Here is a 23826-nt window from a genome sequence, read left to right as displayed (position 1 = left end):
GAAGGTTGAGATAAGCAAGACTTAAGGAAAGCCAGGAGGATTTTCGGCCTGGGAGTTTGCGTTTCCTAGCGCCTCCCACGTGACCCCATCCACTTTCCCCGGGAGTTCAGCAGATCTGGGCATCTAGACTCGAACTCAACTCTTTCATCCATTCAGCATCCATTCAGCAACCTCCACCAACCCATCATTCACTCTCATTATTGTTCCTTCGGTCCTTCACACAAACATTCCCTCATTCCCTCATTTGATCGGCTGTTTTACCAGCGAATACCTGTCGGCGATGACCTAGTCTGATCAGAATTTGATATTCGGAATGAAGTCTTTTTCCAGTTCGGTCATCAGTAAGTTTTCTTTCCCTTCACCTCCCTCGGACTCCGATTCCCAGTGTGACTCGTATCTAATCTTTCTTGCTTCGCTAGATAAGTCGGGCAAGAAGTTTGCTCCGAAGGCGCCCGCCCGACGCGCCCCAGCTCCCCCTCCACCACGACGGCCCAGTGTTGCGTCGCAGCCGTCTGCGTCCCAGACACCGCAGCCGGCGACCGCGACAGCCACACCTGAGCCAGGCCCTTCTACCACCTCTGTTCAATCTACCGCTGCCGCTCACACGGTCCCTGTTGAAACACCAGCGGCGGCCCCGAAGAAGAAAACTACGCCCTCATTGTCTGCGACCGCGATCGCAATCCCCCAACCGAAGCGGAAGCCTTCTGTTTCAGCAGCGCCTCCCGGGGTCGCAGAAGTCGTACCACCACCTCCCCAACCCACCCCACCCAGTACCGCACCTACCGAACTTGCTTCTCAGTCTTCGATCAACGAACCCTTGGAAACGCGCGCCGATGGCAGTAGGGACGTCAGCCCAACACACGTGGTGGAGCGTTGTGCTGAAGAGGCCGCTGCTCCTCAAATTCGCGCGCGCCGTCCCGCAGATGGCGCTATCGAGATTCGCCCTACCAAACGCCCCAGGACCAATTCTGCGGCCCAGACTCCTATCCCACCTCTTACCGCTTCGACAGAACCTCCAGCGACCCAAGTCCCTCCACTTCCCACGCCCCCCGCTTCTCAAGCCAACGCTATAGACACTCAAGAACCTTCAGAAAGTCAAACAGAGACAGAGTCGCAGACGCCCGCCCCTACTACGCAACCTCGAAAGGTGGTCAAGGTCCGAAGGAAATCTGTCAAGGAAGGGAATGGTGAGAATGCGACGGCCAAGAAAAAAGAAAGAAAGACTCGTACACGGAGAAGGCGCGAGCCAACTCCTGAAGGTTCCGAGAACGTTGAAATCGCCCCCGGGCTCATTAAAATGTCGGAATTATGCAAGGACCTTCGGACCGGAAAACTCTCCAAGAGAGAAACTGAACTTCGCGTCCTCGACCAAGCAGAGCAAGAGCGCAAACAACGTGCACAGCAAGAGGGGGACACTGAGGTTCCAGTCAAGGCCAATGGAACCGAGGCCACGCCAGCAGTCGAAGGAAACAGCATGCTTGACAACAAATCTCAAGCGGGACCGGTGATGCGAATTGTCAACGGAGAAATCGTGCTCGATACTGCTTCCTTGCAGGTTGACCGTCATGCGGATGCAGCACGAAATGCCGGCGCCCTGGAGGACGTTGTAGAAAACACACTCACTCGGAAGATCAACCAGTCTACTTACGGGAAACGTTCCAAGACAGAGTCCTGGGACGAGGAAATGACGGATCTGTTTTATCGAGGGTTGCGTATTTTTGGCACCGACTTCATGATGATCAGCAAACTTTTCCCTGGGAGAAGCAGACGGCAGATTAAATTAAAGTTTAACAACGAGGAGCGCCGCGACCCCTTGCGCATCAAGGATACTCTTCTCGGTCCACGAGAGAGTATTGACATCAGCACCTATTCCCAAATGACCAACACGGTGTATGATGATCCTAAAGTCATACAACAACAACTAGACGATGAACGGAAACAGATGGAGGAACAGCATGCCAAAGAGAAGGAAGCTCAAGAAGAACTGCTTCGCAACCCGGACGGTGCGGCTGAAGGATCTGGCCAAAATGGCGACATGCCTTCTAAGGTCAAACGACTCAGCCGAAGGCAGGCGATGAAAGCTATGGCCGGTGGAACCGAGGAGGTATTGGGCACGATCGACGACGTTCCTTGAGGATCTATGCCATGCACACAGTGCGTTATCCTGGCAGAGTCCCTATAGAGGTGGCAATATACAGGCGTTATGTGCTTCGTGTTACGATGAAGGAAGCTGGGAAAGCAGGTACCGAAGGTGTCTGGTTTTCGAGGTATTTTCAGAGGGGTTTTCCCTTGGATACCTATGCTTACCCTGATCTAGGCATCAATACAACCGCCATGTGGCTCCTTCATTTAAGAGACTCGTTTACTCCATGAACTAGCAAAGAGACGCACCAAGCCATTCGAATCAGACTCACAGCCCACCCACTTTCTCCTCGCCATTCCCCACCCCTTAACGGCGTCTAGTCGAGCCAAACCCGGTACTTGTGGATGTACTTGAAAACTGCGGCGAGCGCGAGCGCGACCCTGAGCTACCTTCACCGGGGTCATCCCATCTCGTGAAAGATGGAGTGCGCCTTTGTGTGAAAGTTGGGGTGCGGCGACGGTTTCTGCTTCCCAGGCCATAGCCAGCCGCAGCGCCGCCCAAAGCACCTGTCCAAAACCCAGGTCTCCATGGTTCAGAGGCAGGAGCAGGATCCGGACAACTGGAACTGGTATAGGGAGGGGGCGGGCCACGAGGGTAGGGGCCTCCGCCGCCGCCGCCGCCGCCACCACCACCACCTCCTCCCCACCCACCCCAGCCGCGACCGAGCCCTTCAGCTCGCCGACCTCCGCGTAGGCCAAAACAATCTCTCAGCATGGGCAGCATTATCAGGAAGAAACACGCCACCATGAATCCAAAGAAAACCAAATTGCCCAGTGTGGAAAACACGCCCCGCCAGCCAGATAGGTCGACGTCTGCAGGCCAGAAATCGCTATCCTGCCTTCCTGAGCCGAAGCGCTCTTCTCCCAACTCCGTCAACAACAAGCGATATTCAACACCGCAGCTTCCCTTCAAGACCCATTTATCATCAGCATCCCTGTAACCCTCGCACACTACGTCGGTTGATCCAAGCTTGAACTCCGGTGGGAGCGAGGCAGTGCAGGTCCACTGGATGTCCTCTTCGTCGTAGTCGTAACCTTCGTTTGTGCATCGCATCGTTTCGATGGGGTATAGGTTGCAGATGCGCTTGGAGGGACCGATGCATTTCAACTGAGGGATGGGCGACACGCGTCGGGAGGTGGTCAGGCGATTTGCGCGCAGAGTGAGCGAGTGGACGCGGGAGAGGAGGATGGCATCTCTGCCTGGGGGTTGCTGTGATCGGCCATATGATAGGAGCGGCTGTGAGAAGAGAAGGAGGAGGAGCTGTAATAGGCGTGAGTGGCGCATGATGGGTGCGTTTGTTGGTCTCGAGCTCGAGAGTCAGTTTGAAGATTGCGAGATGAGAAAGAATCCTTGGAATCTGGGGTAGATTTTTAAGTCAGAAGCATCATATGAAAGCAACCGTGTCAGCAAGCAACAGTGAATGAAAGAGTTGTGTACAGCCGATTCCCAGCTTGTGGCTGGATTGATTGTGCAACCTAATCAATGTACAACGTGTCCTTTCAGCAGATGGAAACTTCCATGGAACAGAACAATAATAATGAATCAAAAATCAAATACTAACGGAGGGCGACTCCGATCAGATAAATCGAAGGCCAGACAAGACAAGAAACTAATCGGCTTAGCGCGCATCGGAGGCGGAACCTCGACGGCGCCGCCCACTTGCCGTTCGCCGCCTTCAATTCATTTCCTACTTAGCTTCAGCTTTCAAGTTCTCAGCAACAGTGGCGATGGCTGATGGGTAGCATCCCAAAGGCGACAGTGTGCTGATGATGTGTTATCAACAAGGTGTGTTTTTTTATCTGCCTTCCTAGATTGTCCTTGAGCTGACTGACTGACCTTTAATGCGAAATCAGCCGAGCCCGTCCCGGCGCAATCCTCGTACGTCACTCCTCTTACTAAACTACGGCCTTCAAGGAAGGGAGGACCAAGGCTAACAGAGCTACTGTAGCCTATCTTTCACACAGGGATTCTTGCTCGGGCAGTTATCCGTGGTCCTATTGATCGGCGCCTTCATCAAATTCTTCATTTTCGGCGAAGCACCACCACCGCCCTCGCGCGGGCTCTCGCACCGCACCTCCACCCACCGGCGGTCGAATTCGATCTACAACCTGGGCCCGAATGAGACCAACCCAGCCAACTCGCGCTCGCTCCGGGAGAAGCCGTCGAATTCGAACGTGCTCCGCCCGGTGCCGTCCTCGTCGACCAACACGCAGTCGATCCTCCGCAAGACCTACTACAGTTCCATCCCGCCCAACCTCACCTCCAAGCATGGCCGGCACCGGATCCACCACTCCTCGCACCAGCCGGAGTCCCTGGACTGGTTCAACGTGCTGATCGCGCAGACGATCGCGCAGTACCGGCAGACGGCATACCTGCTGAAGGACTCGCCGACGTCGTCGATCCTGGGCTCGCTGAACGCGGCCCTGAACAACCCGGAGAAGAAGCCCTCGTTCCTCGACAAGATCGCGGTGACGGACATCTCCCTGGGCGAGGAGTTCCCAATCTTCAGCAACTGCCGCATCATCGCGGTCGACGACCCAAACTCCGACGGCGGCCGCCTGCAGGCGCTGATGGACGTCGACCTGAGCGACGACAACCTCTCCATCGCCGTCGAGACGTCGCTGCTGCTCAACTACCCCAAGCCCTGCTCCGCCATCCTGCCGGTGGCACTGTCGGTGTCGGTGGTGCGCTTCTCGGGCACCCTGTGCATCTCGCTGGTCCCCGCCTCCACGGAACCTCTCCATAGTCCGTCCCCGTCCCCGTCGCCGCCCACGGCCGATGGGACCAAGAACGCCCCCGGAGACGGGGCTCAACCGCCCTCCGTCGCCGTGGAGGAGGGAGCCGATGCGTCGGCGCTCCCGAAGACCGGCACCCCGAAGAGCAACGTGGCTTTCTCCTTCCTCCCGGACTACCGCCTCGATCTGTCGGTGCGGTCGCTGATCGGCTCCCGGAGTCGTCTCCAGGATGTCCCCAAGGTCGCGCAGCTGGTCGAAGCCCGGGTGCATGCGTGGTTCGAGGAGCGCGTGGTCGAGCCCCGGGTGCAGGTGGTGGGGCTGCCGGATCTGTGGCCGCGCATGGGCCGAACGGGGGTCCGGACCGGCGAGGAGGCCGAGACGGCGTCGAACGGCGCGTCCCGCGGAGGGGGCGGCGGCGGCGGCGGCGGCGGCGGCGCCATGTCGGATCATCTGAGTGCGCATGAGACGGAGGGACTACGGTTCCGGGGTGGACTGGCGTCGAGGCCGCAGTTCGACAGCGTGTCGCGGACTTCCAGCTACAACGTGGAGACGGGGGACCTGCGACCGGCGAGTATGATGCGGGAGGAGAGTTCGGGGGGGTTGAGTGATTTGCATATGCCAGGGTCATTGGGGGGGCAATAGTATGGGGTTGACTCTGCATTGACGGTCGGCTTTAGGCGCATAAGAAACGATCGCATCTAGCGAGTGATACGACTTTTCAACAATGATAAAAAAAAAGAATAAGAATCAACTTGGGTGTCATAATTTCATGTGCCTAGTTATATACATCCCTTCCCACACCTCCTCCTCCTCCTCCTCCTAGTCTCCACCCATTACCCGATCCCAGCCCATCCATCTTACCCGGAATCAAAGAACTTCAAACAGCAGCAACAGCAGCCTTCCCCAAGGAACCCAAATACCCAACCCGATGCGGATTCTCATCCAACTCCTCACTGCGATTCAACGGCGTCCACTTCGGTTCCTCCTGAAACAACCGCATCGCCTTGATATACTGTAGTCACAAGCCACGTTAGCCGATCCGTTTCCTCAGCCCAGCCCTCAGCCCCAAAAGCCCCCCGGGAAGGGAAAAAAAAAAAAAAAAAAAAAAAAAAAAAAAAAAAAAGAGAGAGAGGGGATACATACATCGCCCTCATCCGTCGTAAACCGATGATAAATGCCGGCCGGCAAGATAATCAAATCATCCTTCTCGAGCTGGATGCGCACCCACTCGTCCTCCTGCCCGCGCACATCGAAGTACCCGCGGCCGTCGCGGATGTACCGGATCTCCTCGTCCTCGTGCAGGTGCTCATGAAAGAAACTCTTGACCTTGGTCTCGTAGGCGTCGCCCATCGTCGCCGGCGACACCGTGATCTCGTCCCGGTTCTTGTAGCCCCGGGCCGCGGCCAGGGCATCGACGGCGGCGAGCGAGGGGAGGTGCTGGTAGATGACCCCCAGGGTGGCCAGGTAGGATTCGGTGACCGGGCGGTTGCTGTCGTGCGGGAGGCGTTGGTCGCCCTTTTTGTTTTTTTTTTTCCTTGGGTTAGTTTTGGGAGGGTGGCTTGGGGGGGTTTTGGGTGGGGGGTAAGAGGGGGAGGGGTTGGAGAGGCAGGGGATACTGCTTGCTTACCGGCTTGTTGTCGTACCAGTAGGCCTTCATTTTGGTGTTTGGGGAATATAAGGAGGGGGTCTGCAGATGAGGGTGAAGCTGAAGCTGAAGCGGAAGATGAGGAGGTTTGGAGGTTGAGTTAGTTGATCGAGTAGGTAGACGTAAGTTGCCGGCGGGGAAGTCTACGACGAAGTTCCAAGTTCAGATGGAAATGCGCCGAACTGCTGCCCTGCTGCTGAATCCCCGCCCCACCATTGGTCCGTGGGAAAATCTTGCGTCGGCTTCTGAATGTCGCCATTACATCAGCAGAGCACATCAGCTGTAGATATCATCCTTAGGTACGCAGTCGTACGAGTATATAAGGATAGTACTATGTATACTGCTAAGAATAAATTTATACTGAGTTCATGCGGTGTCTGCTGTGCATGCAGATTCTAAACGAAATGTATGCTCAGATAGATGCTCCGATCACAGTATGCTACCTATGTACATACATCTACTCACTATATATTCCGCAATCACTTCTTCCCGGCAGCTCGAGCAATGCGCTTCTGCACCTCTTCCTTCGTCAAGATCTTGACGGCATCCTTGGAAAACACGTAGCTGAGCCCGGACCAGATCGTGGTTCCGGCAACGAGGTATCTGTCCTGGTCAGCATGTACCTTTCCCGTGAGAACAATGAATTCGAACACGAGAGGCTAACACGAGATGTCGACACAAGAAGAGGGGGCAAAAAGTGTAACCCAAAAACATACAACAGAAGGGATTCGCTGGTGGTCACCCACCCAACTACTAACCTCCCGGCGTGTGGCTTGAGTACGGCTGAGCGGACGGGAAGCCCTATTTTCCACACCCTGTGGTCGTATGTGCTGAACACACCCCAACCGCCGCTGTTATGCCGCCCCACACAACAAAAACACAACCAACAACAAAAAAAGCACAAGGGAAAGGGAACTGCACTCACTGAAATGCGGTCATGGCTTCCTTTAGATGCCACGCATCAATCACTGTCTCTGGAAGCACGGGCATCCCGATTGCGCTCCCCACGAGGAGAAGCTGCAACGCAGTGTTGACCTTGGAGACTGTCGTGGGCTTGACCTCGGCCGACGGGAGAGAAAAGTCCCAGTACCGGGCCATGGTCTTGGGCGGGGGGAGAGAGATCCATCGATAGTAAATAGCGGAGAGCGCCAGGCCGACGTCACGGCCGAGGATAATGACGGCGAGCCAGACTGTCGGAAACATGTCAGCTTTCCTGCCTCCCAACCGACTATCGTGAATCGTCAACTGCACATGATGCCTTACCAGGAATCGATCCATTGACAGCCAAGCAAGCAACACCGATAGTCATCAGTAGCTTGTCAGCCATGGGGTCGATGATCGTCCCGACGACCGTCTGCAGGTTCCATCGGCGTGCAATCCAGCCATCCACAAGATCCGTGATGCCGGCATATGCGAAAAGACCCAATGCGGCCGTGTGGTGGCCTTGCACGAGGAAGTACCCTACCAAAGGAGCCGCAACTAAGCGGGTGAGAGTGAGGATGTTGGGAACAGTGTAGATGTTCTCGTGGGTGGTGGGTCTAGGGATCTTTGACAGAATAGCCGCAGTTTTGGACTTGGGCTCAGTGCTGCGTTCATGTCAGGATTCGACGAGGCACGTGTCATCGGTATCATAGGGATTCCCTTCGGTCCCCATAGAATGGGGAGAATTAAGCCAAGAGAGAAACCTACTTTTGCGTATCGTTCGAGTCGGTCGACTTCTGCGCCGACCATCTTCTCTGCTGGACAGTGATCCGTGCCCCTTGCGATGACTCCTTTGTGCAGAGACTACTACTTCTCTTCCCCCGTAAGCTAGACATAGGTTTAGAACTCGGCTTCCGGCCGAAATAGGAAACAACATCGCACCTTGCCTGAATCAACTGCGAGCGCAAGCGACAGCCTGGCGTAAGGACCGAGAAGCTGCGCGCTCCGGTTACTTGCAGCGGCTGCAATCCTCTCCTGGGCACGGAGCCATGTCCGAGGGATGGGAATCGGAGCACACAAGGCAAGCGGGGGAGTTGCCCAGAGGCCCGTATAGATCCCTGCAAAGCCATGAGGACTGCCATGATGCGATTACGGTATGATAGGTCTTGGCGCAGAATGCACGAATGGTGAATAAATGCGACAAGTGCGTTCCAGACAGAAATGCTAGCACGAAACGAGAGCAGTCATATAGATGTCACTTTCAAGAAAAACCCAGTCATATAACCGTGCCGTGGAGACGCAATGCAGTACAATATGCAAATCCCGTGGATGGAAGTGTTCAGAGTCGCAGCTGTTTGAATAACGTGATGTAATTGTATATTGACCTTCACAAGCGGCCAGATTATCCGACTCCCGGTAGACTCCCACGCACGTGAGGTCTCGGCTTAGACGGAGATAAGTGTGATCTGAGAACCAATTGCCATCCACGAAGCGGCAGCCCACCGACTTGGGATGGCCGAGTGGTACAAAAGGGGACGAGGCTCGAAATGAGCTGGTAGAGGAGATGGAGGAGAGTGTATACATGCTGATGGACACCCGTGATGGGAGAAAATGGCAGCGGCGAAAAGTTAGTCCGCGGTCATGTGATTGTACTGTATATATCGAAGTTATTCTGGCGATGGATGACCAGGATTCTATTTGTCCTCGTCAGAATCTCAGGCTGTTGGTGTCAGACACAGTAACAGTCGATTCAGGAGCTCTTACTGAGTGTGGTTTCTTCTTGCATACAGCACTTTGGAAGAGCTCAAGATGATCAACCCGCAACAACATATACTGCAGCCGGGTTGGGGTAAGACTGCGAAGAATTGATCATTTTCTATTACAATGGGTATTCCAAATAACCCCAGTGCACATTCCAGGGGACCAAGTAACGAAGCCAAACACCACATCCTCGTCTATCAAGCAGAAAGTGGGTGAGAATTGACAGTTCGCAGCGAACACATACATACATCCTCCGACCCAGCCTAAACACCAAGGAAGAGAGACGACAGCCTACTTCAACCGATCAATGGTTGGAGTCATGCCCACTCAGACATGACGTGAAAGCACACTGGGTGAAGTCTGCTCCACAAAGCTTTAAATGCCGGTCATTACAATTCCCACTATTGGTAGCAAGGAGCCGAGAGTTTGCGATTTAGATTCAGATACAACTCAAAGCAGGGATGATCACTCGCAGACGCAATGCCCGCTGTCGGTATAACGAAAGTATATATGCTAGCATGATCGGTTATCAGCGCATACATTCTGGGTGGGCTCCTGAGTTGAATGGCTGCGGCCCATATCTCCTTAGCCCATAGCCCATCTTGTTAAGATGGAGAAAAGAACTTGCGGCCGGAGATGCCAATCTAGAGGCTGTGATCATGAATAGACAGTTACTTCCTTAAGCTAATTTCTTTGCGAGGCCAATATTGCAGCCACAGAACTCCTCTAGTCATGGCTGAAGCGTGATTGAACGGCGTACATGATATTCAGTTGGTCGAGGCGCCTACCGATATGAAAAAAAGCCCCTTGAAACAAGGAGGTCTACGTTGATCGATACAATACTGATCAAATATCGAGTAGTATCTCAAGTCGGTAGAGAGTCACGACAAGGACAACATCGCTTCTTCCCCGTAAGTCTTCGAGCTTACCTTTCTTACAACACGCGCAACCATAGACTCCAAAGCTCATCTCTCATGGCTCGTATGTCTTCCAAGATCCCGTATAGTCGGCTCCGTGCCTAGAGCTTGACGTGGCATTCAGGATGGTCTCTTTCCAATCTAGACAGAGCATGCTGACCATATCCGAGGGGAAAAGAACAAGGGGCGTTCGTTGTTCAGGCTCTTCAGGGTCAGAGGCCAGCGCCGAGAAGGACACTTCATCCTACGACTGCCCTGTGCTCGGCTTCCAGCAGCCTTTCGGTCAGCCATGAAGAAAGAATGCAATGCTTTCAAAAGTACGGGCTGCGTACGGCGAACCATACCAGGCAAACGGAGAGGGCAGCTCGGAAGAGCGTGATTATGGCCTCGCCACTCTGTGGTGCTCACCATAAGCTGAGCCCTATAACAGGCGGTCAAGATGTCTGAGACATGGACACGACCGAGATGCCCAATTCATGAATCCCGATGGTTCATTGACTGCCCCTACGGGAGCAATAGCCACCGAATCCCGACTTGAGATCATCCATCCGTTTTTGATCCTCGTATGCGTGTTGCAGATATTCAACACGACCTGACTTGTTTCTCCCACGATAGATTCCCGAGGCCTTGCCTGTAGTGACGTAACATATGCATTCTGAGCCGTCATGCATTGCTTAGAATGTAGAGCTCTGAGCCGTGATGAGAATCCGTGCATGCGTGTATCTGCTCCACTTCCAGCCTACTCGAAGAATTTGTACTGCGCACATGACATGAAGCAGTAGTGCAGTGGTGGGAATATATTCCGGCAGTTTGGAAACTAAAACCGGTTTTGCTTCGATTATACCGATCGATAGTCAGTATATCTCGTTAGCCCGCGCAGCTAGCTTAGGTGCTACTGTGCTAATAGCCCAACGACTGCATGGTACTCCGTAGACATGCAGATATGCGATCGGGATTGCGACCAACAACAACGGGGACTCCGATATAGTGCGGAGATCCCGTGCCTGGTAGGGAGGGGCGTAGGAGCTAGGCAGGAAGCCACGACGATCCGCATCAATGCTTACAAAAAGCCCATCGTGCGTCGCGGTGCTGCAAGGGTAATGTCCATAGTACCGTATATCCGAGCGCCCTACCTGCCAGGCCCAATGCCCAACATGCCGGCTGGCTTGCCTGCCCGCTGGGCAAGTCAAAATGTTGACAGCCATGTGATTGACACAGCCATCAGGCACGCCGAGCAGGACTGTCACACCTAGGTGGGCTGATCAGCCTCCCGGAAGTATCTCTCCGGGGGGGGGGGGAGCATGTGAACGGGTGTTCCGGGTTTACAGGAGGAGACATTGGACGTGGATCTCTGGACTGGTCTAGATATCCGTTAGTCTTCAATCGACTCAACCGGAACAAGAACCACTTGCTCCCTGCCATCAGATCAGAGACCAGGGATAACAAAGAAAGAGTAGATAGCGGAGAGAAGCCTTGCTTCGTCCTGCAGGCAGGCCGAGCCCATAATGTCAGTGCGCACGACAATCCATCGTCGTATGTACCTCCGTTGCAGATTGGGTATCCACACAGGGCGCGCAGGAAAGATCGGACTGTTGACGAAACGGGATAAGCAGAAGTGACCTCACAAAGTCTTGGAAGGATCGTCTTACGCAACGCGAAGACAGACGAACAGAGATCTGGAGGTGATCCTAGCACATACCGGCTGGAGATGGTGTTGAGCGGAGGAGGAAGGGAGAAACCTGTCCAGATCAGATTGGCTTTGAGTTTTTCTTTGCCCCTTGCATCTTTCTTTGTTTGAAGCGAGTGAGCGACAGCTGAATCTCGGATCTGACAATATCCACCAGCGGACACATTGAACTAACTCACCTCAGTGGCTCAGACAGGCAATGGGGTAGGAGACTTTGTGACTACCGTACGTTAAGTTAGTAGGTACATGTACCTGTATGAGTAGCGGTGGGAATAGTAGTGGGTAGGTACTGTATGTACTCCGTACAGACTGCGGTACCGAGGAGCTCCGGTTCAGGCCGATCGTGTCAAAGTGGGCTGACAAGCCGAGAGAGAATAATTCACCATAACTTACCTACGACTCCGTACTCCGTAGAATGCGCGCCAATGCTAATCCCTGAGAAAATTTCTTTGTTGATCGCCTCCCCGAGAATGTGCTTCATGGACGAAGATGCTCGTTCACCGGAGGTTTTTGGGTCTATCAGTCAGTCCACTGTTATGCTCCTGCCTTACTCGGACAAGAGTTGTTTCCCGGCGCCTTACGGAAAGCAGTCAGTTTACCGTGGAAGGTTTTCTTTCGCAGGCCAGTTGCTGAAGCACGGCTCGCCGAGACCGGACAGGCCACCCGATAAGGTTACAAAGACCCTGAACTACTACTCAGTACCATAGGAAAAGACTACCTACCACCTGGCAGAGAGAGGTAGATTCGGCATACACAACGAGCACATGACTCGCCAAATCCCGTAACCAAATCTCCCAACTCCACCCTCACAACCACTCACCTAGTCACTGATTGTAATGAAGGACCTGTGATCTCGCACAAAGTTAATTTGACATCTCCTGCACAGAGACCGAAAGGTTAAGAATGAGCCTCCTCCTATCTGCAGCCAGCAAGCGGCGGGGCAACGCTGCATTGGCAGATTGAAAGAAGCTACCGAGTAGTTATCTACTATTGTACGAGAGATCCCGGCAATCAATGGAGGCGAAAAAGGAAAATCATGTTCATCGTTCATCGTTCACATTCATAGTTCATACTAGCGAGAGCCCATGAATCCTCCCTGCCCTGGAACAAGCAGGTCATGTTTTGAGTCTGCCTAAGTGCCCGTTTAAAGCTTAATTACCATGGCTGGCCCTTTATCATTATTTTTCCTTTTTTCCTTTTTTTTTTTTTTTTTTTTTTTTTTTTTAAATATTTTTTTTTTTTTTTTTTTTTTTTTTTTTTTTTTTTATTTTTTTTTTTTTTTTTTTTTTTTTTTTTTTTTTTTTTTTTTCCTTACAAAGAATTTCTTCACACTTCAGTGCTATTACTTGGTTCTCAGTGTCTTTTGTACAAACTGTTGATGATCAGCACGCATCCCAGGCAACACAGAATCAATACCGCAATAGTGCCCTAGTATTCTCTACCCGGTTCAACATGCCGTCCGTGTATGACCCAATATCATCATCTAGAAAGAAAGGGGTTCGCAACCTATATTAAAACGAGCTAACGAGCTATAGATTTCCACCGTGTTAATGTCCATTGATCTACAATTAGCAGCTCGAACCAAACTAGTCCCGAGTCCCGGCCACCGATTTATGTGCGGGTCCCCGGTGGCTGTGGCTCAGGCTACTAACGTAACCCGACCTTTCTCCCTTCAGGAAATGCCGTGAGAGAGAGTGTGTCGAACTAAACGAGCTCTCCTATCAACATGCCACTCGAGTCTCTTGGCTATAGCTCGCTCGGTCGAAAGACCCTTTTCTTCTCTGATGATGGCCCAGAAAGAGAGCGGAGGAAGAGGAAGGAGGCTGGAACCTGGACGCCACTTCGAAAGGCTGGAAGTCACTTATTATCTTTCCTTCCTTTTTTCATCACTTGGCTTCAACAGGAATAGCAAGCGTCAATGTCTCCAATTGCCCCCCCCCCCGTCCTGTCCATGCGGATGAATGGTACGACTGTCTCCAGTGGAGCGGACTCTAAGTCAGCACAGGTATGCAGGTAGATCGCCAGTTTGAACCTCATGGAAAGAGGGATTTTCTCTCCGTCTCTTGCCAGTCTTTCCTTTTATGTTCATGTGCTAGTACTATCTCAGCCCGCGTTATTAACTGCAAGTACTGCGTACTCGGGCGACGGTGTACTGTGCCATGATGCCCACTAACCCCTTGTCGCACGCTATATAATATCGGCTTATCGACAGGGAATAGAGAACGAAAAGAGCCATGAGTGTGAGGTGAGAGGAAGATGTACGCACTGCATTCATTTCCAACCCCACTTTCACTGGCACTAAAGTCGAGCTTTTCTGTAAAGTCCGACCCCCTAAGTGACTGCCTAATTACTAGTCAGGACTAGCAACCAATCTAGGACTTACAAGTGCGTACTGTACCTTACTACCCCCGGCAACACTAGTAAGGGTTGCACACATGGATCTTGGTGATGGACACTCCCAGGCGCGGTGCCAAGACCCAAGCTAGGAATCCTTCTGAAATAACCGATGACATCAAAGCACATTCTTCCAGGGGGTGTGACAGGAAGCCGCCCCCAAAGGGAGCGAGGCGATAGGCTCAAGCGGGATAGGACGGATTGGTGGAAGGAGGAGAAGTTTGAGGAAGGAGTTGTAGACCACCCCGTAAAGTTCTAAGTCCTTGGAGAAAAGGACAAGGGGGTCTAGGACGGGCTGTTGTCTCGAAGCTGTCGCAGAGATTTCCGTAAAAGTAATAACTTTGAGACACGCGCAGGCGCCCGAGCCACGTTTTTTGACTGATGGTCGGGATCTGGATCCCTGACTAGAATGTGGGGGATAGAAAGCAGAGTGACGAAGGCAAGCAGTGGTAGACTAGTGGGAGGGGGAGGGCCGTCTAGTCTGGATTAACCTGGGCTAGGTTGGATTTTTTTTTCTCTTTGGCGCGGCATTTGAAGGGGAGGACTGGTGCATATGACAAAGACATGATTATGATTGTGTACTAGATCCTGTACGGAGTAGTTATTTAGTTAGTTAGTTAGTAGTAGTAGTAGTGGTTACAGGGCTGGAAACCATACTCCGGGTTCAGCTCAGCTTGGAGGACTTACTTCCTAGTTGGGCACCCGGCTCAATCCTACTACTCGTAGGTAGGGCATACACCGCCAGCGACACACCTCGTTTATTAGTGTCGGTTACGCGCGGCTGATAGAGCGCTCGCTTGGGAATGCAAGCTGAAATGAACGTGTAGGCAATGGAACCTCCGGTAGGAGGGGCCAGCAACTAAGAGAGAAGAAAGAAAAAAAAAAGAAAAAAAAAAGAAATAATGAGAGGCAAAAGAAAGCATCAAACAAGCAAGGGGGTGGTGCTTAGGAACAACACAAACAAGATCTAGAAGCTTGCGCTGAATGGCCTAGTAGCCTGTAGCCCGGAGGCCAGAGAGGGACCACTCATTCTATCGGGTCCAGATGCATGCTGGATGGCAAAAAGCAAAAGACCGCATGACTAACCCGCGCCATCTTCATTTCATAAGTTTTATATTGGTCGAAGCCAGTGGCAGGAATAAGGTACTGTACAGTACTACTAGGTAAGTAGGTAGTCTGGTTGACCATGTGCAATGAATGGTAATAAGAAATGGTCCATGGAAAATTTATCAGCATATTGTGATGTGCTTTAGTTAGGAGCAACGCTAAGAAATACGACCAAGTCCTAGTTGGTTGACTTCGGGATCAACACTGCATCATTAGATGAAAAAAAAAGCCACCATCTAACTCATGGTTAGTCCGTGACAAGTAAGCGACTAACTACTGTTAACTTAGCTCTTCCTTTTCTCCCTTTGGATGGAGTCATAGATACTACACCAGCACTAGTTCGTCAGACTAAACAGCCTAGCAATCTTGCGGTCAGTTATCTTGATCGGCCACATGGCCATGATTGGCATTGATCAATTAGTCTCGCATCCTCAGCAGGAAGATGGTTTGGTGGGCATGAAACGATGCGCAACTGCCAGGGCGTAGGTGCTGAGCATTTATTGTCAGCTACCTAAGAGCTAGTAGTACGCTGGATATCCGTGTTCTCCGCTAGCTTGATCTACAGGACTGTCCATACGCCTGCCGATTGTGTACGACAGCAGTACTTCGTAGAACAGAACAGGACCTCTTTTCTAGCATCATGAAAGGGTTTCGAGAAAACTGCTGATGTGTCACCCTCTGAACCTCTTACCCTCTTAGGCGAAGCGAAGTATAACTTGACTGTAGTAGTGCATACAATCAAGATTTTGTCAGACTTGCGCAGCAACTGTGAACTGTGAAACATAAACACAGACATTCTAAGTTCTGACACGGTCCAATGTCAGCCCTTATCACCAGCAAGGATGGACTGCGGATGATCATTATTCTCCATTCTACAAGACCCGCTCACGGAGTGTGCACAGCTCGGACGGTGAAGTGTACGACAGATCATGCCAACCACCCTAAGACCGACCATTGAGCGACAACCGGCCGATAGCACGAAAACAATCAAATGTTCAGGTGTGGGGGAAACAAAACAGCCGGTGACAATTGCAATTGTTGGGGGGCAGGAAGAGCGGTCGATGGCGTCGGCGTACCGAGGATTCCCTTTGGGATCACCATTGAAAACGCAGTAGCCAAGACCCTATGCCTAATAATAATAATAAGAAGATAAATAAAAACCAGCCAGTCATTGACTTGCTTGCCAATGGTGTCCACCCGTGGATTGGTTATCAAGCCATTTACTACTAATTCCGTACATACACAAACAGTCACGGGAACGGAGTAATCCGTAGTTCTCCTTTCTGTTTCCTTTTCACTGTCTGGAAAATGTAGCAGTTGCGAGTCAAGAGGTTGACCGACATAGGATCGAAGCAGCCTAAGGCTCCATCTACCGGATATCTCTCCGCCAGAGGCTCAGCAGGTTCAGCAGGTTCCGCAGGCTCAGCAGGCTCAGCGCTGACTTTCTCCGCATTCAACCACCACGCATGAATGCTTAAACTTGTGGTTGATCTCAAACCCGCCCGGACGAGCGCTATCCGGAACTATTGCCAGCAGTGGATCCCCTCGTTGGATTTAGGGCCCATAATATGGGAGCGGCCGACCGATCACCATAACTGGTTTCACTACAGTGCCTACCCTCACTGAGGTACAGTATTGTCCATGCACTTCGTAGTTACTTGGTCCGAACTCGACTCTCAATTCTGGGGCAAGGTCATAGACAAGAAAGGACGCTGATTTGACCATCCGTCTCTCAATCTCCCCAGCCCGCCAGATACTTAACTACATAGTAGTACGTAGCAATTAAAATATCCAAGCCTCTAGCTGGTACCTGGCTCGTCCAGCCCCGCTCTCACACGGCGATAATTTAGTAAGTCTCCGTAGTCTACCGGTAACTAAGTTAGTGACTTAGTCGCTTCATTTCACTCATCATTTTAAAAGCTTGGAACTTGAGCCTCCGGCCCTAGTCCTTCGATTGAATATTTCTCTAGGAGTCCACTCTACCCCATTCTGTTGCAGATGATCATGTCGAGTATCCCCGACTTTGTACAGGTACAGTACATACGCCGTGCTAGAAGCGCAGCATGAGGAAGCAATGTAAAATGGATACAATGTGATAGAGTCGCGTCTGTCTTTTGATGACTGATCGGAGCTTTCGCAAGAAGCCAAGCTCACGACAAACCAGCAGTAAATTATGGCCAGTCGAGAAATACATCGTAGTACTCACGAGCCTTAGACACCTTTTCCCCAAGGTTGACCCGCTCCCTTTCTTGGAAGATGACCTCCAGGATCAAATCACCTTGCTACACGAGCTAGAGTCGAAGCGTTGTGCATCCTAGTCCCATGCAGGATAAAAAAGCTGGGACCCTATCGTTAGGGTGCGCATATCGAACTTACCAGCTTTGCTGCTTCCCTCGGAACGCAGGTCATTCGCATCCCCCGTATGGGATAGAAAGCTCTTAATTAGCATGGATGGGATTCGATGGCATTTACTGGGCAAGACCGAATTGTGCACAATTGTGACTACTGTTTTTCAAGTGATTGGATACTTGTGGCTGAGTGTTACTTATAGTCGGAAGCTATTGCCAGAGCATACTTCCTATCTGGTGTGCAGTGGTGCCATGCATTACTCGAATAGGTCTCTTGCGTCCCGCGTGCAGAGGAGGCGTTCTATACTGTGCCCTGCATGGATCCCTGATTCCTGGATAGAATCACTAGCGAGACGCTATCGACACTCTTTTGTCTTCTAGTAAAGGCGTTACCGATAACACCAGCACTGTTGGGATTCCATTTCGTTCTTAGATCGATGTATTGCTTGTTGCTTTTCTTGGACAGCCTACTCAGGGTCCCCGTACCCAATATTCTCTTTTACATATAGGGGCTACTTGATATACTTGGGTTCCATAATAACAATCTTCTACTTCTTTTCTTGTTCAATGATGGGAAAAACAAGAACGGCGTTGTTGAGAAGGCGCTTGACCCAGGTTGTTGTTGTTAAATTGTTACATTGTTAAATTGTTAAATTGTTAAATTGTTAAATTGTTAAATTACAATGATCTACTATACAGTACCGGCTAGTACTAGTTGATACTAGTGCAGTGCTGATGAACTCGTGTCTGCTTTTACGGCGTCGCCCCGTTCTGGCCTCCTTGGGCCTTGGGTGGGCATTCTTGGGAAGGAGGGGATGATCGCCTGTAATCTGTATCGCCTGTAAGATTTGGTCCACCCTGTCATTGTGCGGCATTTCTCTGCTGAGTGGATGAAATGTCAATGGGAGAGCGCCACATCCTTCTTTCACTCGTCCGCTGCTTTTGCCATTCATCCTCCTGCCCGCCCCTCCCCTCCCTCCCTTCCTTTCCCTTTCTCTCTTCGTCCGACTGGAGTCTAGGGAGCTGGTCGTAGCTGGGTACAGCTAGCGACTAGCAGTGCCTAGTCTAAGGTGCTCCGTACCACTCAACAAATCCCCTTTCTTTGCCTTGTCTGTCCTAGGACGATCCGCTCAACCACAAGTTGAACCCAGTTCACCGTCATGATCACCTACTTATTCACCTGGCCTGGCGTGGGTACTCGCCCAATCAAAGCCTCTCTTGAGTGCCTGCCAATAAACCCCAATGGGGTAATAAGACTTATGGGTTAAGCCGAAAAGTCAGAAAAAATTAGCCAGTCTCCCTTCATATCTTGTGGAGCTCTGGCTGATCTCCCAGGCCTGTGGTTCACCGTTCGTGGCGCTGCTCGATGCATTTGACGCTGAGCGAATCGCCAAGCGCTTATTTTCCTGTTACGAACAGCGTCCCCTCCGCCCGAGTCTTCCCCTCCTCCCTTCTTCCCCCCCCTCTTTGACCACCGCGCGGACGTGCGCAGTGCGCGAAGGGAAAGACATCCATCAGTTGACCGGGGAGAGAGGGGCACGTCTATCCAGTAAAAAACAGTTCTAAGCTGTTGAGGTGGGGCCTCAGTCTGAACCCAGAAAAAAGAGGCACGGACAGTGTTTGATTCTATGGCACCGGACCCAGACCACTTCACATCCGCCTTCCTTCGAACCAAAAGCAGATGGATACGAAGCGACACGTACATCAATACTCGACCATATGCAAATGGGCAAATGGGCAAATGGATACAGGCCCCGAGCACTGGTGCATACCCTATCACTCTAAACCTGAACAAGTCTGCGAAGGACCACTGCAGTTTACATCACCACACGCGGTGTGGCTAATTATTACATAGTACTTGTAACTGAGTACTTGAGTACCGGTAACTACCTCCTAGTAAGGTAGGTCAGGGAGTCTGAACCAGCCATTGGCTCCTCTCTCCCGGCCGAAGCCGTCCCGAGGCTGTGGTTCCAGACACGAGGGGAGAGCAGCTGTCTCATGTGGCAATCACGAGTGAGAGATGCCACTGTACTGTACATATTACCACTCTGTACTATAGTGTCTTCACTCACTCCCATATAAAAGGCCTATGCACCGCTCACTCAAAGAAACATTCGCGTTCAGCTAGTCATAATACTCAGAAGTAAACGCTCAGTGATGCAACTTGCGACCGCGGAACAGGTCTCGTAAACCCAGCATAACGACTTGTCAATCGCTACCATACCGCGAGTCTTGCAGCTGGCAGCTGGCAGCTGCACGCAATGTATGCGTTATACCAATTTCTGTTAGGAGAGTCTGCGAAAGCAGTCTTCTTTTCCGCAGGATAGTCGTTGTAAGTTCTTTTGAGGCTACAGACAAAACAAGAGGCAATTTCATTTATTAAAGGTGAAAAAGAGAACCCTAGCAATAGCTGTTGCTGGCTTATTGCTGGCCTACCGCCTTCGGAATCGTACACAGTAAAATGGACCTGTCAACCGAAACTCACTTCGAAGATCCCCGAACCCCAGATCTCGCTTGCCTAGTCGAGTGCAGGATAAACATTAAATAATGCCGGCTCAACAGCTAAGTTATGGGGGCCGCAACACGAAGGCTATATACGATCGAAAGAGTCTAGTCGATTCCAGATCCGCTGGTTTCCCCATGATTGAATTGAGTTTCGACAAGCACGCGATCGTCTGCTCACCCGCTTTGTCGGGTCGTTCCCAGCGGAGCTGCCGAACCCATCACAGTCCTGTGATCCATCATCGCCTGTCTCTGACCTGAGTCTACAACTCTTATGATGCAATTTAACCCCCCCGCTAAAACTGCAGTGACCTGGCTGTGGCCTTTAGCTTCCAACCAGGTGCCTCGGGAAGTCGACTCGGGCGGACAGAAATCCCCATCTCTCATCGATAACTAATAGCACCACAGAAACGCCGTAGCTCTGGAACTGCTAGGGGATCTCCCGCGAAGGTTTTCGTGACTGTCCAATGTAAACTCTAGGAACGACATCCCCTGAATCCTGACAAAGTTACCGATGATTTTAGTCGACCCAGCTCGAAACACATTGATGGGTCGACAAGGCATTATCGGAAGTTCTGGCTGTTTCCTCGCACCCCAGCTGTACTGTACATACAGTAAGTACCCAAGCCCAAGGTGATCGTCATTGTGGGGGACGACCTGTCGCCTCTTTGCCGCTTGGGTGCTCCCTTCCAGTTTTCCTTCCTTCCTTCCCACCTTACATCTGTCTCCACGTACTTCGTATCCATCGTGGCAGAGATGTCATGGCCCGTTACGAATGAATCGAGAGAGAATTCTCCGGTCGACTGACTCAAGCTGCGCATTCATCTTACCTTGGGCATTTTTGTGGTGAGGACTCCTTCTTGGGTCTCTGCACAGATCCCAATGGAGGCTGACTGGAAGTTCCCACCGATCCAGTTGGATGGCAAAGAAGTCGTGGACATCCCAGAAAGCCGCCATTCGAGATAAAGAGGGGTGATGTCCCTGACCCAGCTAAACGAAAGACTACGGACGCCTCATGCAAAAGCCTTCACAAGCAACATTCCCTCTCCTCTGATCTACATCATTGTCGACCAAAAGGACATGGTGATCGGACATCCATGATGCGAGGTGGAAGTTGGCTGGCGCACAGTCCCCTTCGCGCTCTCCCGGTAACGAATCGCGGTCTACATGTTAGTCGTTACAGGTCACCCCCCCCCCCCCCCCTTTCCCCGATCGTTGCGTTGTCACCCACCGCTGAGCGGATTTCTGGGAGCGAACAACGCCGCCGCCGTCTCCTCGTCACCATGGGTCGAGCGCTCATTGGAGCTGTTTGACTAGGAAGCCAGGTCAAGAATTCCTGGAGACTCAATCAGGATAAGCAAGCACTTGAAGGACCTAGCATATATGAATCGCTCCGGTGACGAGCCACCGCCAAAGGCAATCCTCAGTTATCCCTCAGCAATACGGCGTGGCGCCTTGGTTTGTCTCTCTACCTGCGTTGATCAGGCTGGTGGGGATACTGGCAGACACTGGTCGGCGGCGCTGTTGGTCGCAGCCTTAGGCCGCGGCGTAGGAGTGCGTTTGCCTGTTTGGGACAGTCAGACTCCGTCCCGAACGAAGGAAAAGAGTAGCCTGTCCATTCGATGTGTAGCATGGATGGATTCAATGCACTGTACATCAAATGGAGAGACCTAATTCTCCAGACCCTCTTTCTGGGACCAATCTGAGGCCTTCCCGCGGCTACGCCATGCAATAATAACCCGTCCTTCTTTGCGCCGGAGATCTGAGTCCTTGGCGACCGTTGCTAGTCTCACCCTTCGGTTCGACTGAGTTGTTCTCTCATTCGATTGATTAATCAAATATGGAGAAACAATTAGTTGTCCTGGGAGGGTCGGTCGATCAACCCAACACTACTCAGTAGTGAGCATGTCTCCCGAAAACTGAAGTTGCAATGGACAATAGCCGGTGATAAAATACTCGGACATCACCATTCCCTCTTCATATAATTTACTATGTGTGGAGCTAGTAACTCAGAAGACGGGACGTCATCAAATTTGTGATGTAACTACTAGTAATCCTGGTGAGGTTTCGGGATTGCGATGCGAAGCATGACGATGGTTTTTTTTTCTGGGCAGTGGCTGAGGCAAGTGACAGTGACGGGTAATGACTACTTGAATACAGCAGAGTAGTCTAGAGTAGGGAGTAAGTTACGGTAGATGGTAAGCTATGAGTAGGTGATAAATGTCCCATCTTCAGAGTTGAGCAGGAGTGGACGTCCACTCTACTGAGAAATAGTAAGTAGCAGTTGTTACAGCGGTAGCATCATCAGCAAAAAAAGCAGCAGCAGCAGCAGCAGCAGGCTCAATGACCGGTGCACATCAATTCTTCGTCAGGGGCGGAGCCGTGGTTGGATGGGCTGGGCTCCACCCGCTGCAGCCAACCCCTCAATCAATCCGTCCGTGGATGTTCACGGGCCAAGCGCTGTTAGCTTAGCGAGAGGGGAAGGAATGGATCATGGATGAGGAAGTGACTAGACTGGACTGGACAGGACAGGACAGCCAGAATGACTGACTGACAGATAGACATCTTGGGATGGGATGGGAGGGGAGGGTCATCCCAAGAGAGAGAGCGAGATGGCCCGATGCTTCACAATAAATTCCTCCGAAGGATGATTGATTGCTTTCTTACTCCATCATCCCATCATCCCACCATCATTTCAAGAAAGATCCGGTGACCTGCTCGGACAGGATCCAAGATAATCACTCCAAGCTCTCTCTCTCTCTTTCTATATAGCACCTACCAGCAATTAGTTACCTAGTAGTTACCCGAAGACACAGCCTCCCCCTCCTCTGCTAGGCCTTTCTCCCCGGCCGATCCTCTACGCGCTAGGTCTATCGGTTTAAATTTGATTCTCATCGTCCCGCAAGTGATATTAGCTAGTACTGCTACTGGGGAGATATCAGGACTCTAGAATTCTAGCAGGAGTGGGTGGGTTGGGGGAGGTCTTAGGAGGATCTCATCTTAATATAATCAAATATAACTAGTACTCAAGTATTATGGATACCCCAGTTTAAGAAGCTCCACCTTTGGCTCCCATGGTACAGGGATGAAGACTATTGCTACACTAGATCTACAACGATGGGCTAGAGTGAAGTGGGATGGATGGATGGATGGATGGATGTCTGACTGGTACAGTACTGTACGCCGTAGAAATTGCGACCATCTCTACCTACTATACCTGGTTCAATTGATCTGACAGCACTGGCTGACGGTCCTCCCAGCAGTAATTTGATCGAGGCTCATTGGATCTGCGACTTGAAAATGTATCTCCTCAAATTTACCTACTCCACGTTACTCCTTCGAGGTTCCTTTTAAGTCCGTCCTTGGCCCCTTCCCGAGTCTATCCGCCTTTTCCATCGTCCATCACCATCGTCACCATCATCATTTTCGATCTTTTTTTCTCCCTTCCCAGTGTCCATCACTCGGGTACCTGCCATTAACGCCTCTAGTCTTTCTGGGTCTCATTTAGTTCTTGTCGCATCATACGTTTTATCTTCCTCTATCGATCCATTCTTCTTCCTTTTCGTGTAGTCTAATTCTCGCACTGTTCTGCTAGTCAACTCGTGCGCCCTCGTTGCTATCCGTGGTGTCGGGCGAGGCTCGTTGTTTCGTGTTTTGCATCACTCG

General features: G+C 51.6%; 5 protein-coding genes across 5 annotated transcripts; 2 read left to right on the top strand and 3 right to left on the bottom strand.

Annotated features, from left to right (window-relative positions):
- The first annotated feature begins 152 nt into the window (after positions 1-152).
- On the top strand, positions 153-2431 carry BO86DRAFT_390403 (transcription factor TFIIIB subunit BDP1). Its single transcript, XM_025672378.1, has 3 exons — positions 153-341; positions 420-2267; positions 2318-2431. Exons 1-2 carry the CDS (start codon positions 314-316, stop codon positions 2132-2134), a joined length of 1743 nt encoding a protein of 580 aa, XP_025526111.1. The 5' UTR covers positions 153-313; the 3' UTR covers positions 2135-2267; positions 2318-2431.
- BO86DRAFT_390402 (DUF1183 domain protein) lies at positions 2255-3691 on the bottom strand. The gene has a single exon (XM_025672377.1). It carries the CDS (start codon positions 3425-3427, stop codon positions 2450-2452), a length of 978 nt encoding a protein of 325 aa, XP_025526110.1. The 5' UTR covers positions 3428-3691; the 3' UTR covers positions 2255-2449.
- A 160-nt stretch (positions 3692-3851) lies between these two features.
- On the top strand, positions 3852-5641 carry mmm1 (ERMES complex subunit MMM1). The gene is made up of 3 exons (XM_025670046.1): positions 3852-3928; positions 3997-4021; positions 4092-5641. Exons 1-3 carry the CDS (start codon positions 3910-3912, stop codon positions 5518-5520), a joined length of 1473 nt encoding a protein of 490 aa, XP_025526109.1. The 5' UTR covers positions 3852-3909; the 3' UTR covers positions 5521-5641.
- BO86DRAFT_341739 (acireductone dioxygenase (Ni2+-requiring)) lies at positions 5637-6682 on the bottom strand. The gene is made up of 3 exons (XM_025669087.1): positions 6506-6682; positions 6022-6393; positions 5637-5890 (listed from the first exon to the last, which is right to left on the bottom strand). Exons 1-3 carry the CDS (start codon positions 6533-6535, stop codon positions 5756-5758), a joined length of 537 nt encoding a protein of 178 aa, XP_025526108.1. The 5' UTR covers positions 6536-6682; the 3' UTR covers positions 5637-5755.
- A 247-nt stretch (positions 6683-6929) lies between these two features.
- Positions 6930-9005, bottom strand: BO86DRAFT_390398 (cardiolipin synthase). The gene is made up of 5 exons (XM_025672376.1): positions 8387-9005; positions 8213-8332; positions 7787-8109; positions 7449-7713; positions 6930-7126 (listed from the first exon to the last, which is right to left on the bottom strand). Exons 1-5 carry the CDS (start codon positions 8584-8586, stop codon positions 7003-7005), a joined length of 1032 nt encoding a protein of 343 aa, XP_025526107.1. The 5' UTR covers positions 8587-9005; the 3' UTR covers positions 6930-7002.
- Positions 9006-23826: the final 14821 nt, after the last annotated feature.

Source organism: Aspergillus japonicus (assembly GCF_003184785.1).
Source record: "Aspergillus japonicus CBS 114.51 unplaced genomic scaffold BO86scaffold_36, whole genome shotgun sequence".
In the NCBI taxonomy this organism is placed as follows: Eukaryota; Fungi; Ascomycota; class Eurotiomycetes; order Eurotiales; family Aspergillaceae; genus Aspergillus; species Aspergillus japonicus.
Note: the sequence above shows the minus strand (reverse complement) of the source record. Positions and strands in the feature narration are given on the sequence as shown.

Excerpts from the sequence above, each read along its gene's own strand:
- BO86DRAFT_390398 (XM_025672376.1), bottom strand. The coding sequence starts at position 8,586 with ATGGCAGTCCTCATGGCTTTGCAGGGATCTATACGGGCCTCTGGGCAA. Across the intron at positions 8,333-8,386 it reads TCGCAGTTGATTCAGGCAAG|CTTACGGGGGAAGAGAAGTA; the intron begins GTGCGATGTTGT and ends ACCTATGTCTAG. Across the intron at positions 7,714-7,786 it reads TGTCAATGGATCGATTCCTG|TCTGGCTCGCCGTCATTATC; the intron begins GTAAGGCATCAT and ends TGTTTCCGACAG.
- BO86DRAFT_341739 (XM_025669087.1), bottom strand. The coding sequence starts at position 6,535 with ATGAAGGCCTACTGGTACGACAACAAGCCG. Across the intron at positions 6,394-6,505 it reads ACTGGTACGACAACAAGCCG|GGCGACCAACGCCTCCCGCA; the intron begins GTAAGCAAGCAG and ends AAAAACAAAAAG. Across the intron at positions 5,891-6,021 it reads TTACGACGGATGAGGGCGAT|TATATCAAGGCGATGCGGTT; the intron begins GTATGTATCCCC and ends TTGTGACTACAG.
- BO86DRAFT_390403 (XM_025672378.1), top strand. The coding sequence starts at position 314 with ATGAAGTCTTTTTCCAGTTCGGTCATCA. Across the intron at positions 342-419 it reads TTTTTCCAGTTCGGTCATCA|ATAAGTCGGGCAAGAAGTTT; the intron begins GTAAGTTTTCTT and ends TTGCTTCGCTAG.
- mmm1 (XM_025670046.1), top strand. Across the intron at positions 4,022-4,091 it reads CCCGTCCCGGCGCAATCCTC|CCTATCTTTCACACAGGGAT; the intron begins GTACGTCACTCC and ends GAGCTACTGTAG.
- BO86DRAFT_390402 (XM_025672377.1), bottom strand. The coding sequence starts at position 3,427 with ATGCGCCACTCACGCCTATTACAGCTCCTCCTCCTTCTCTTCTCACAG.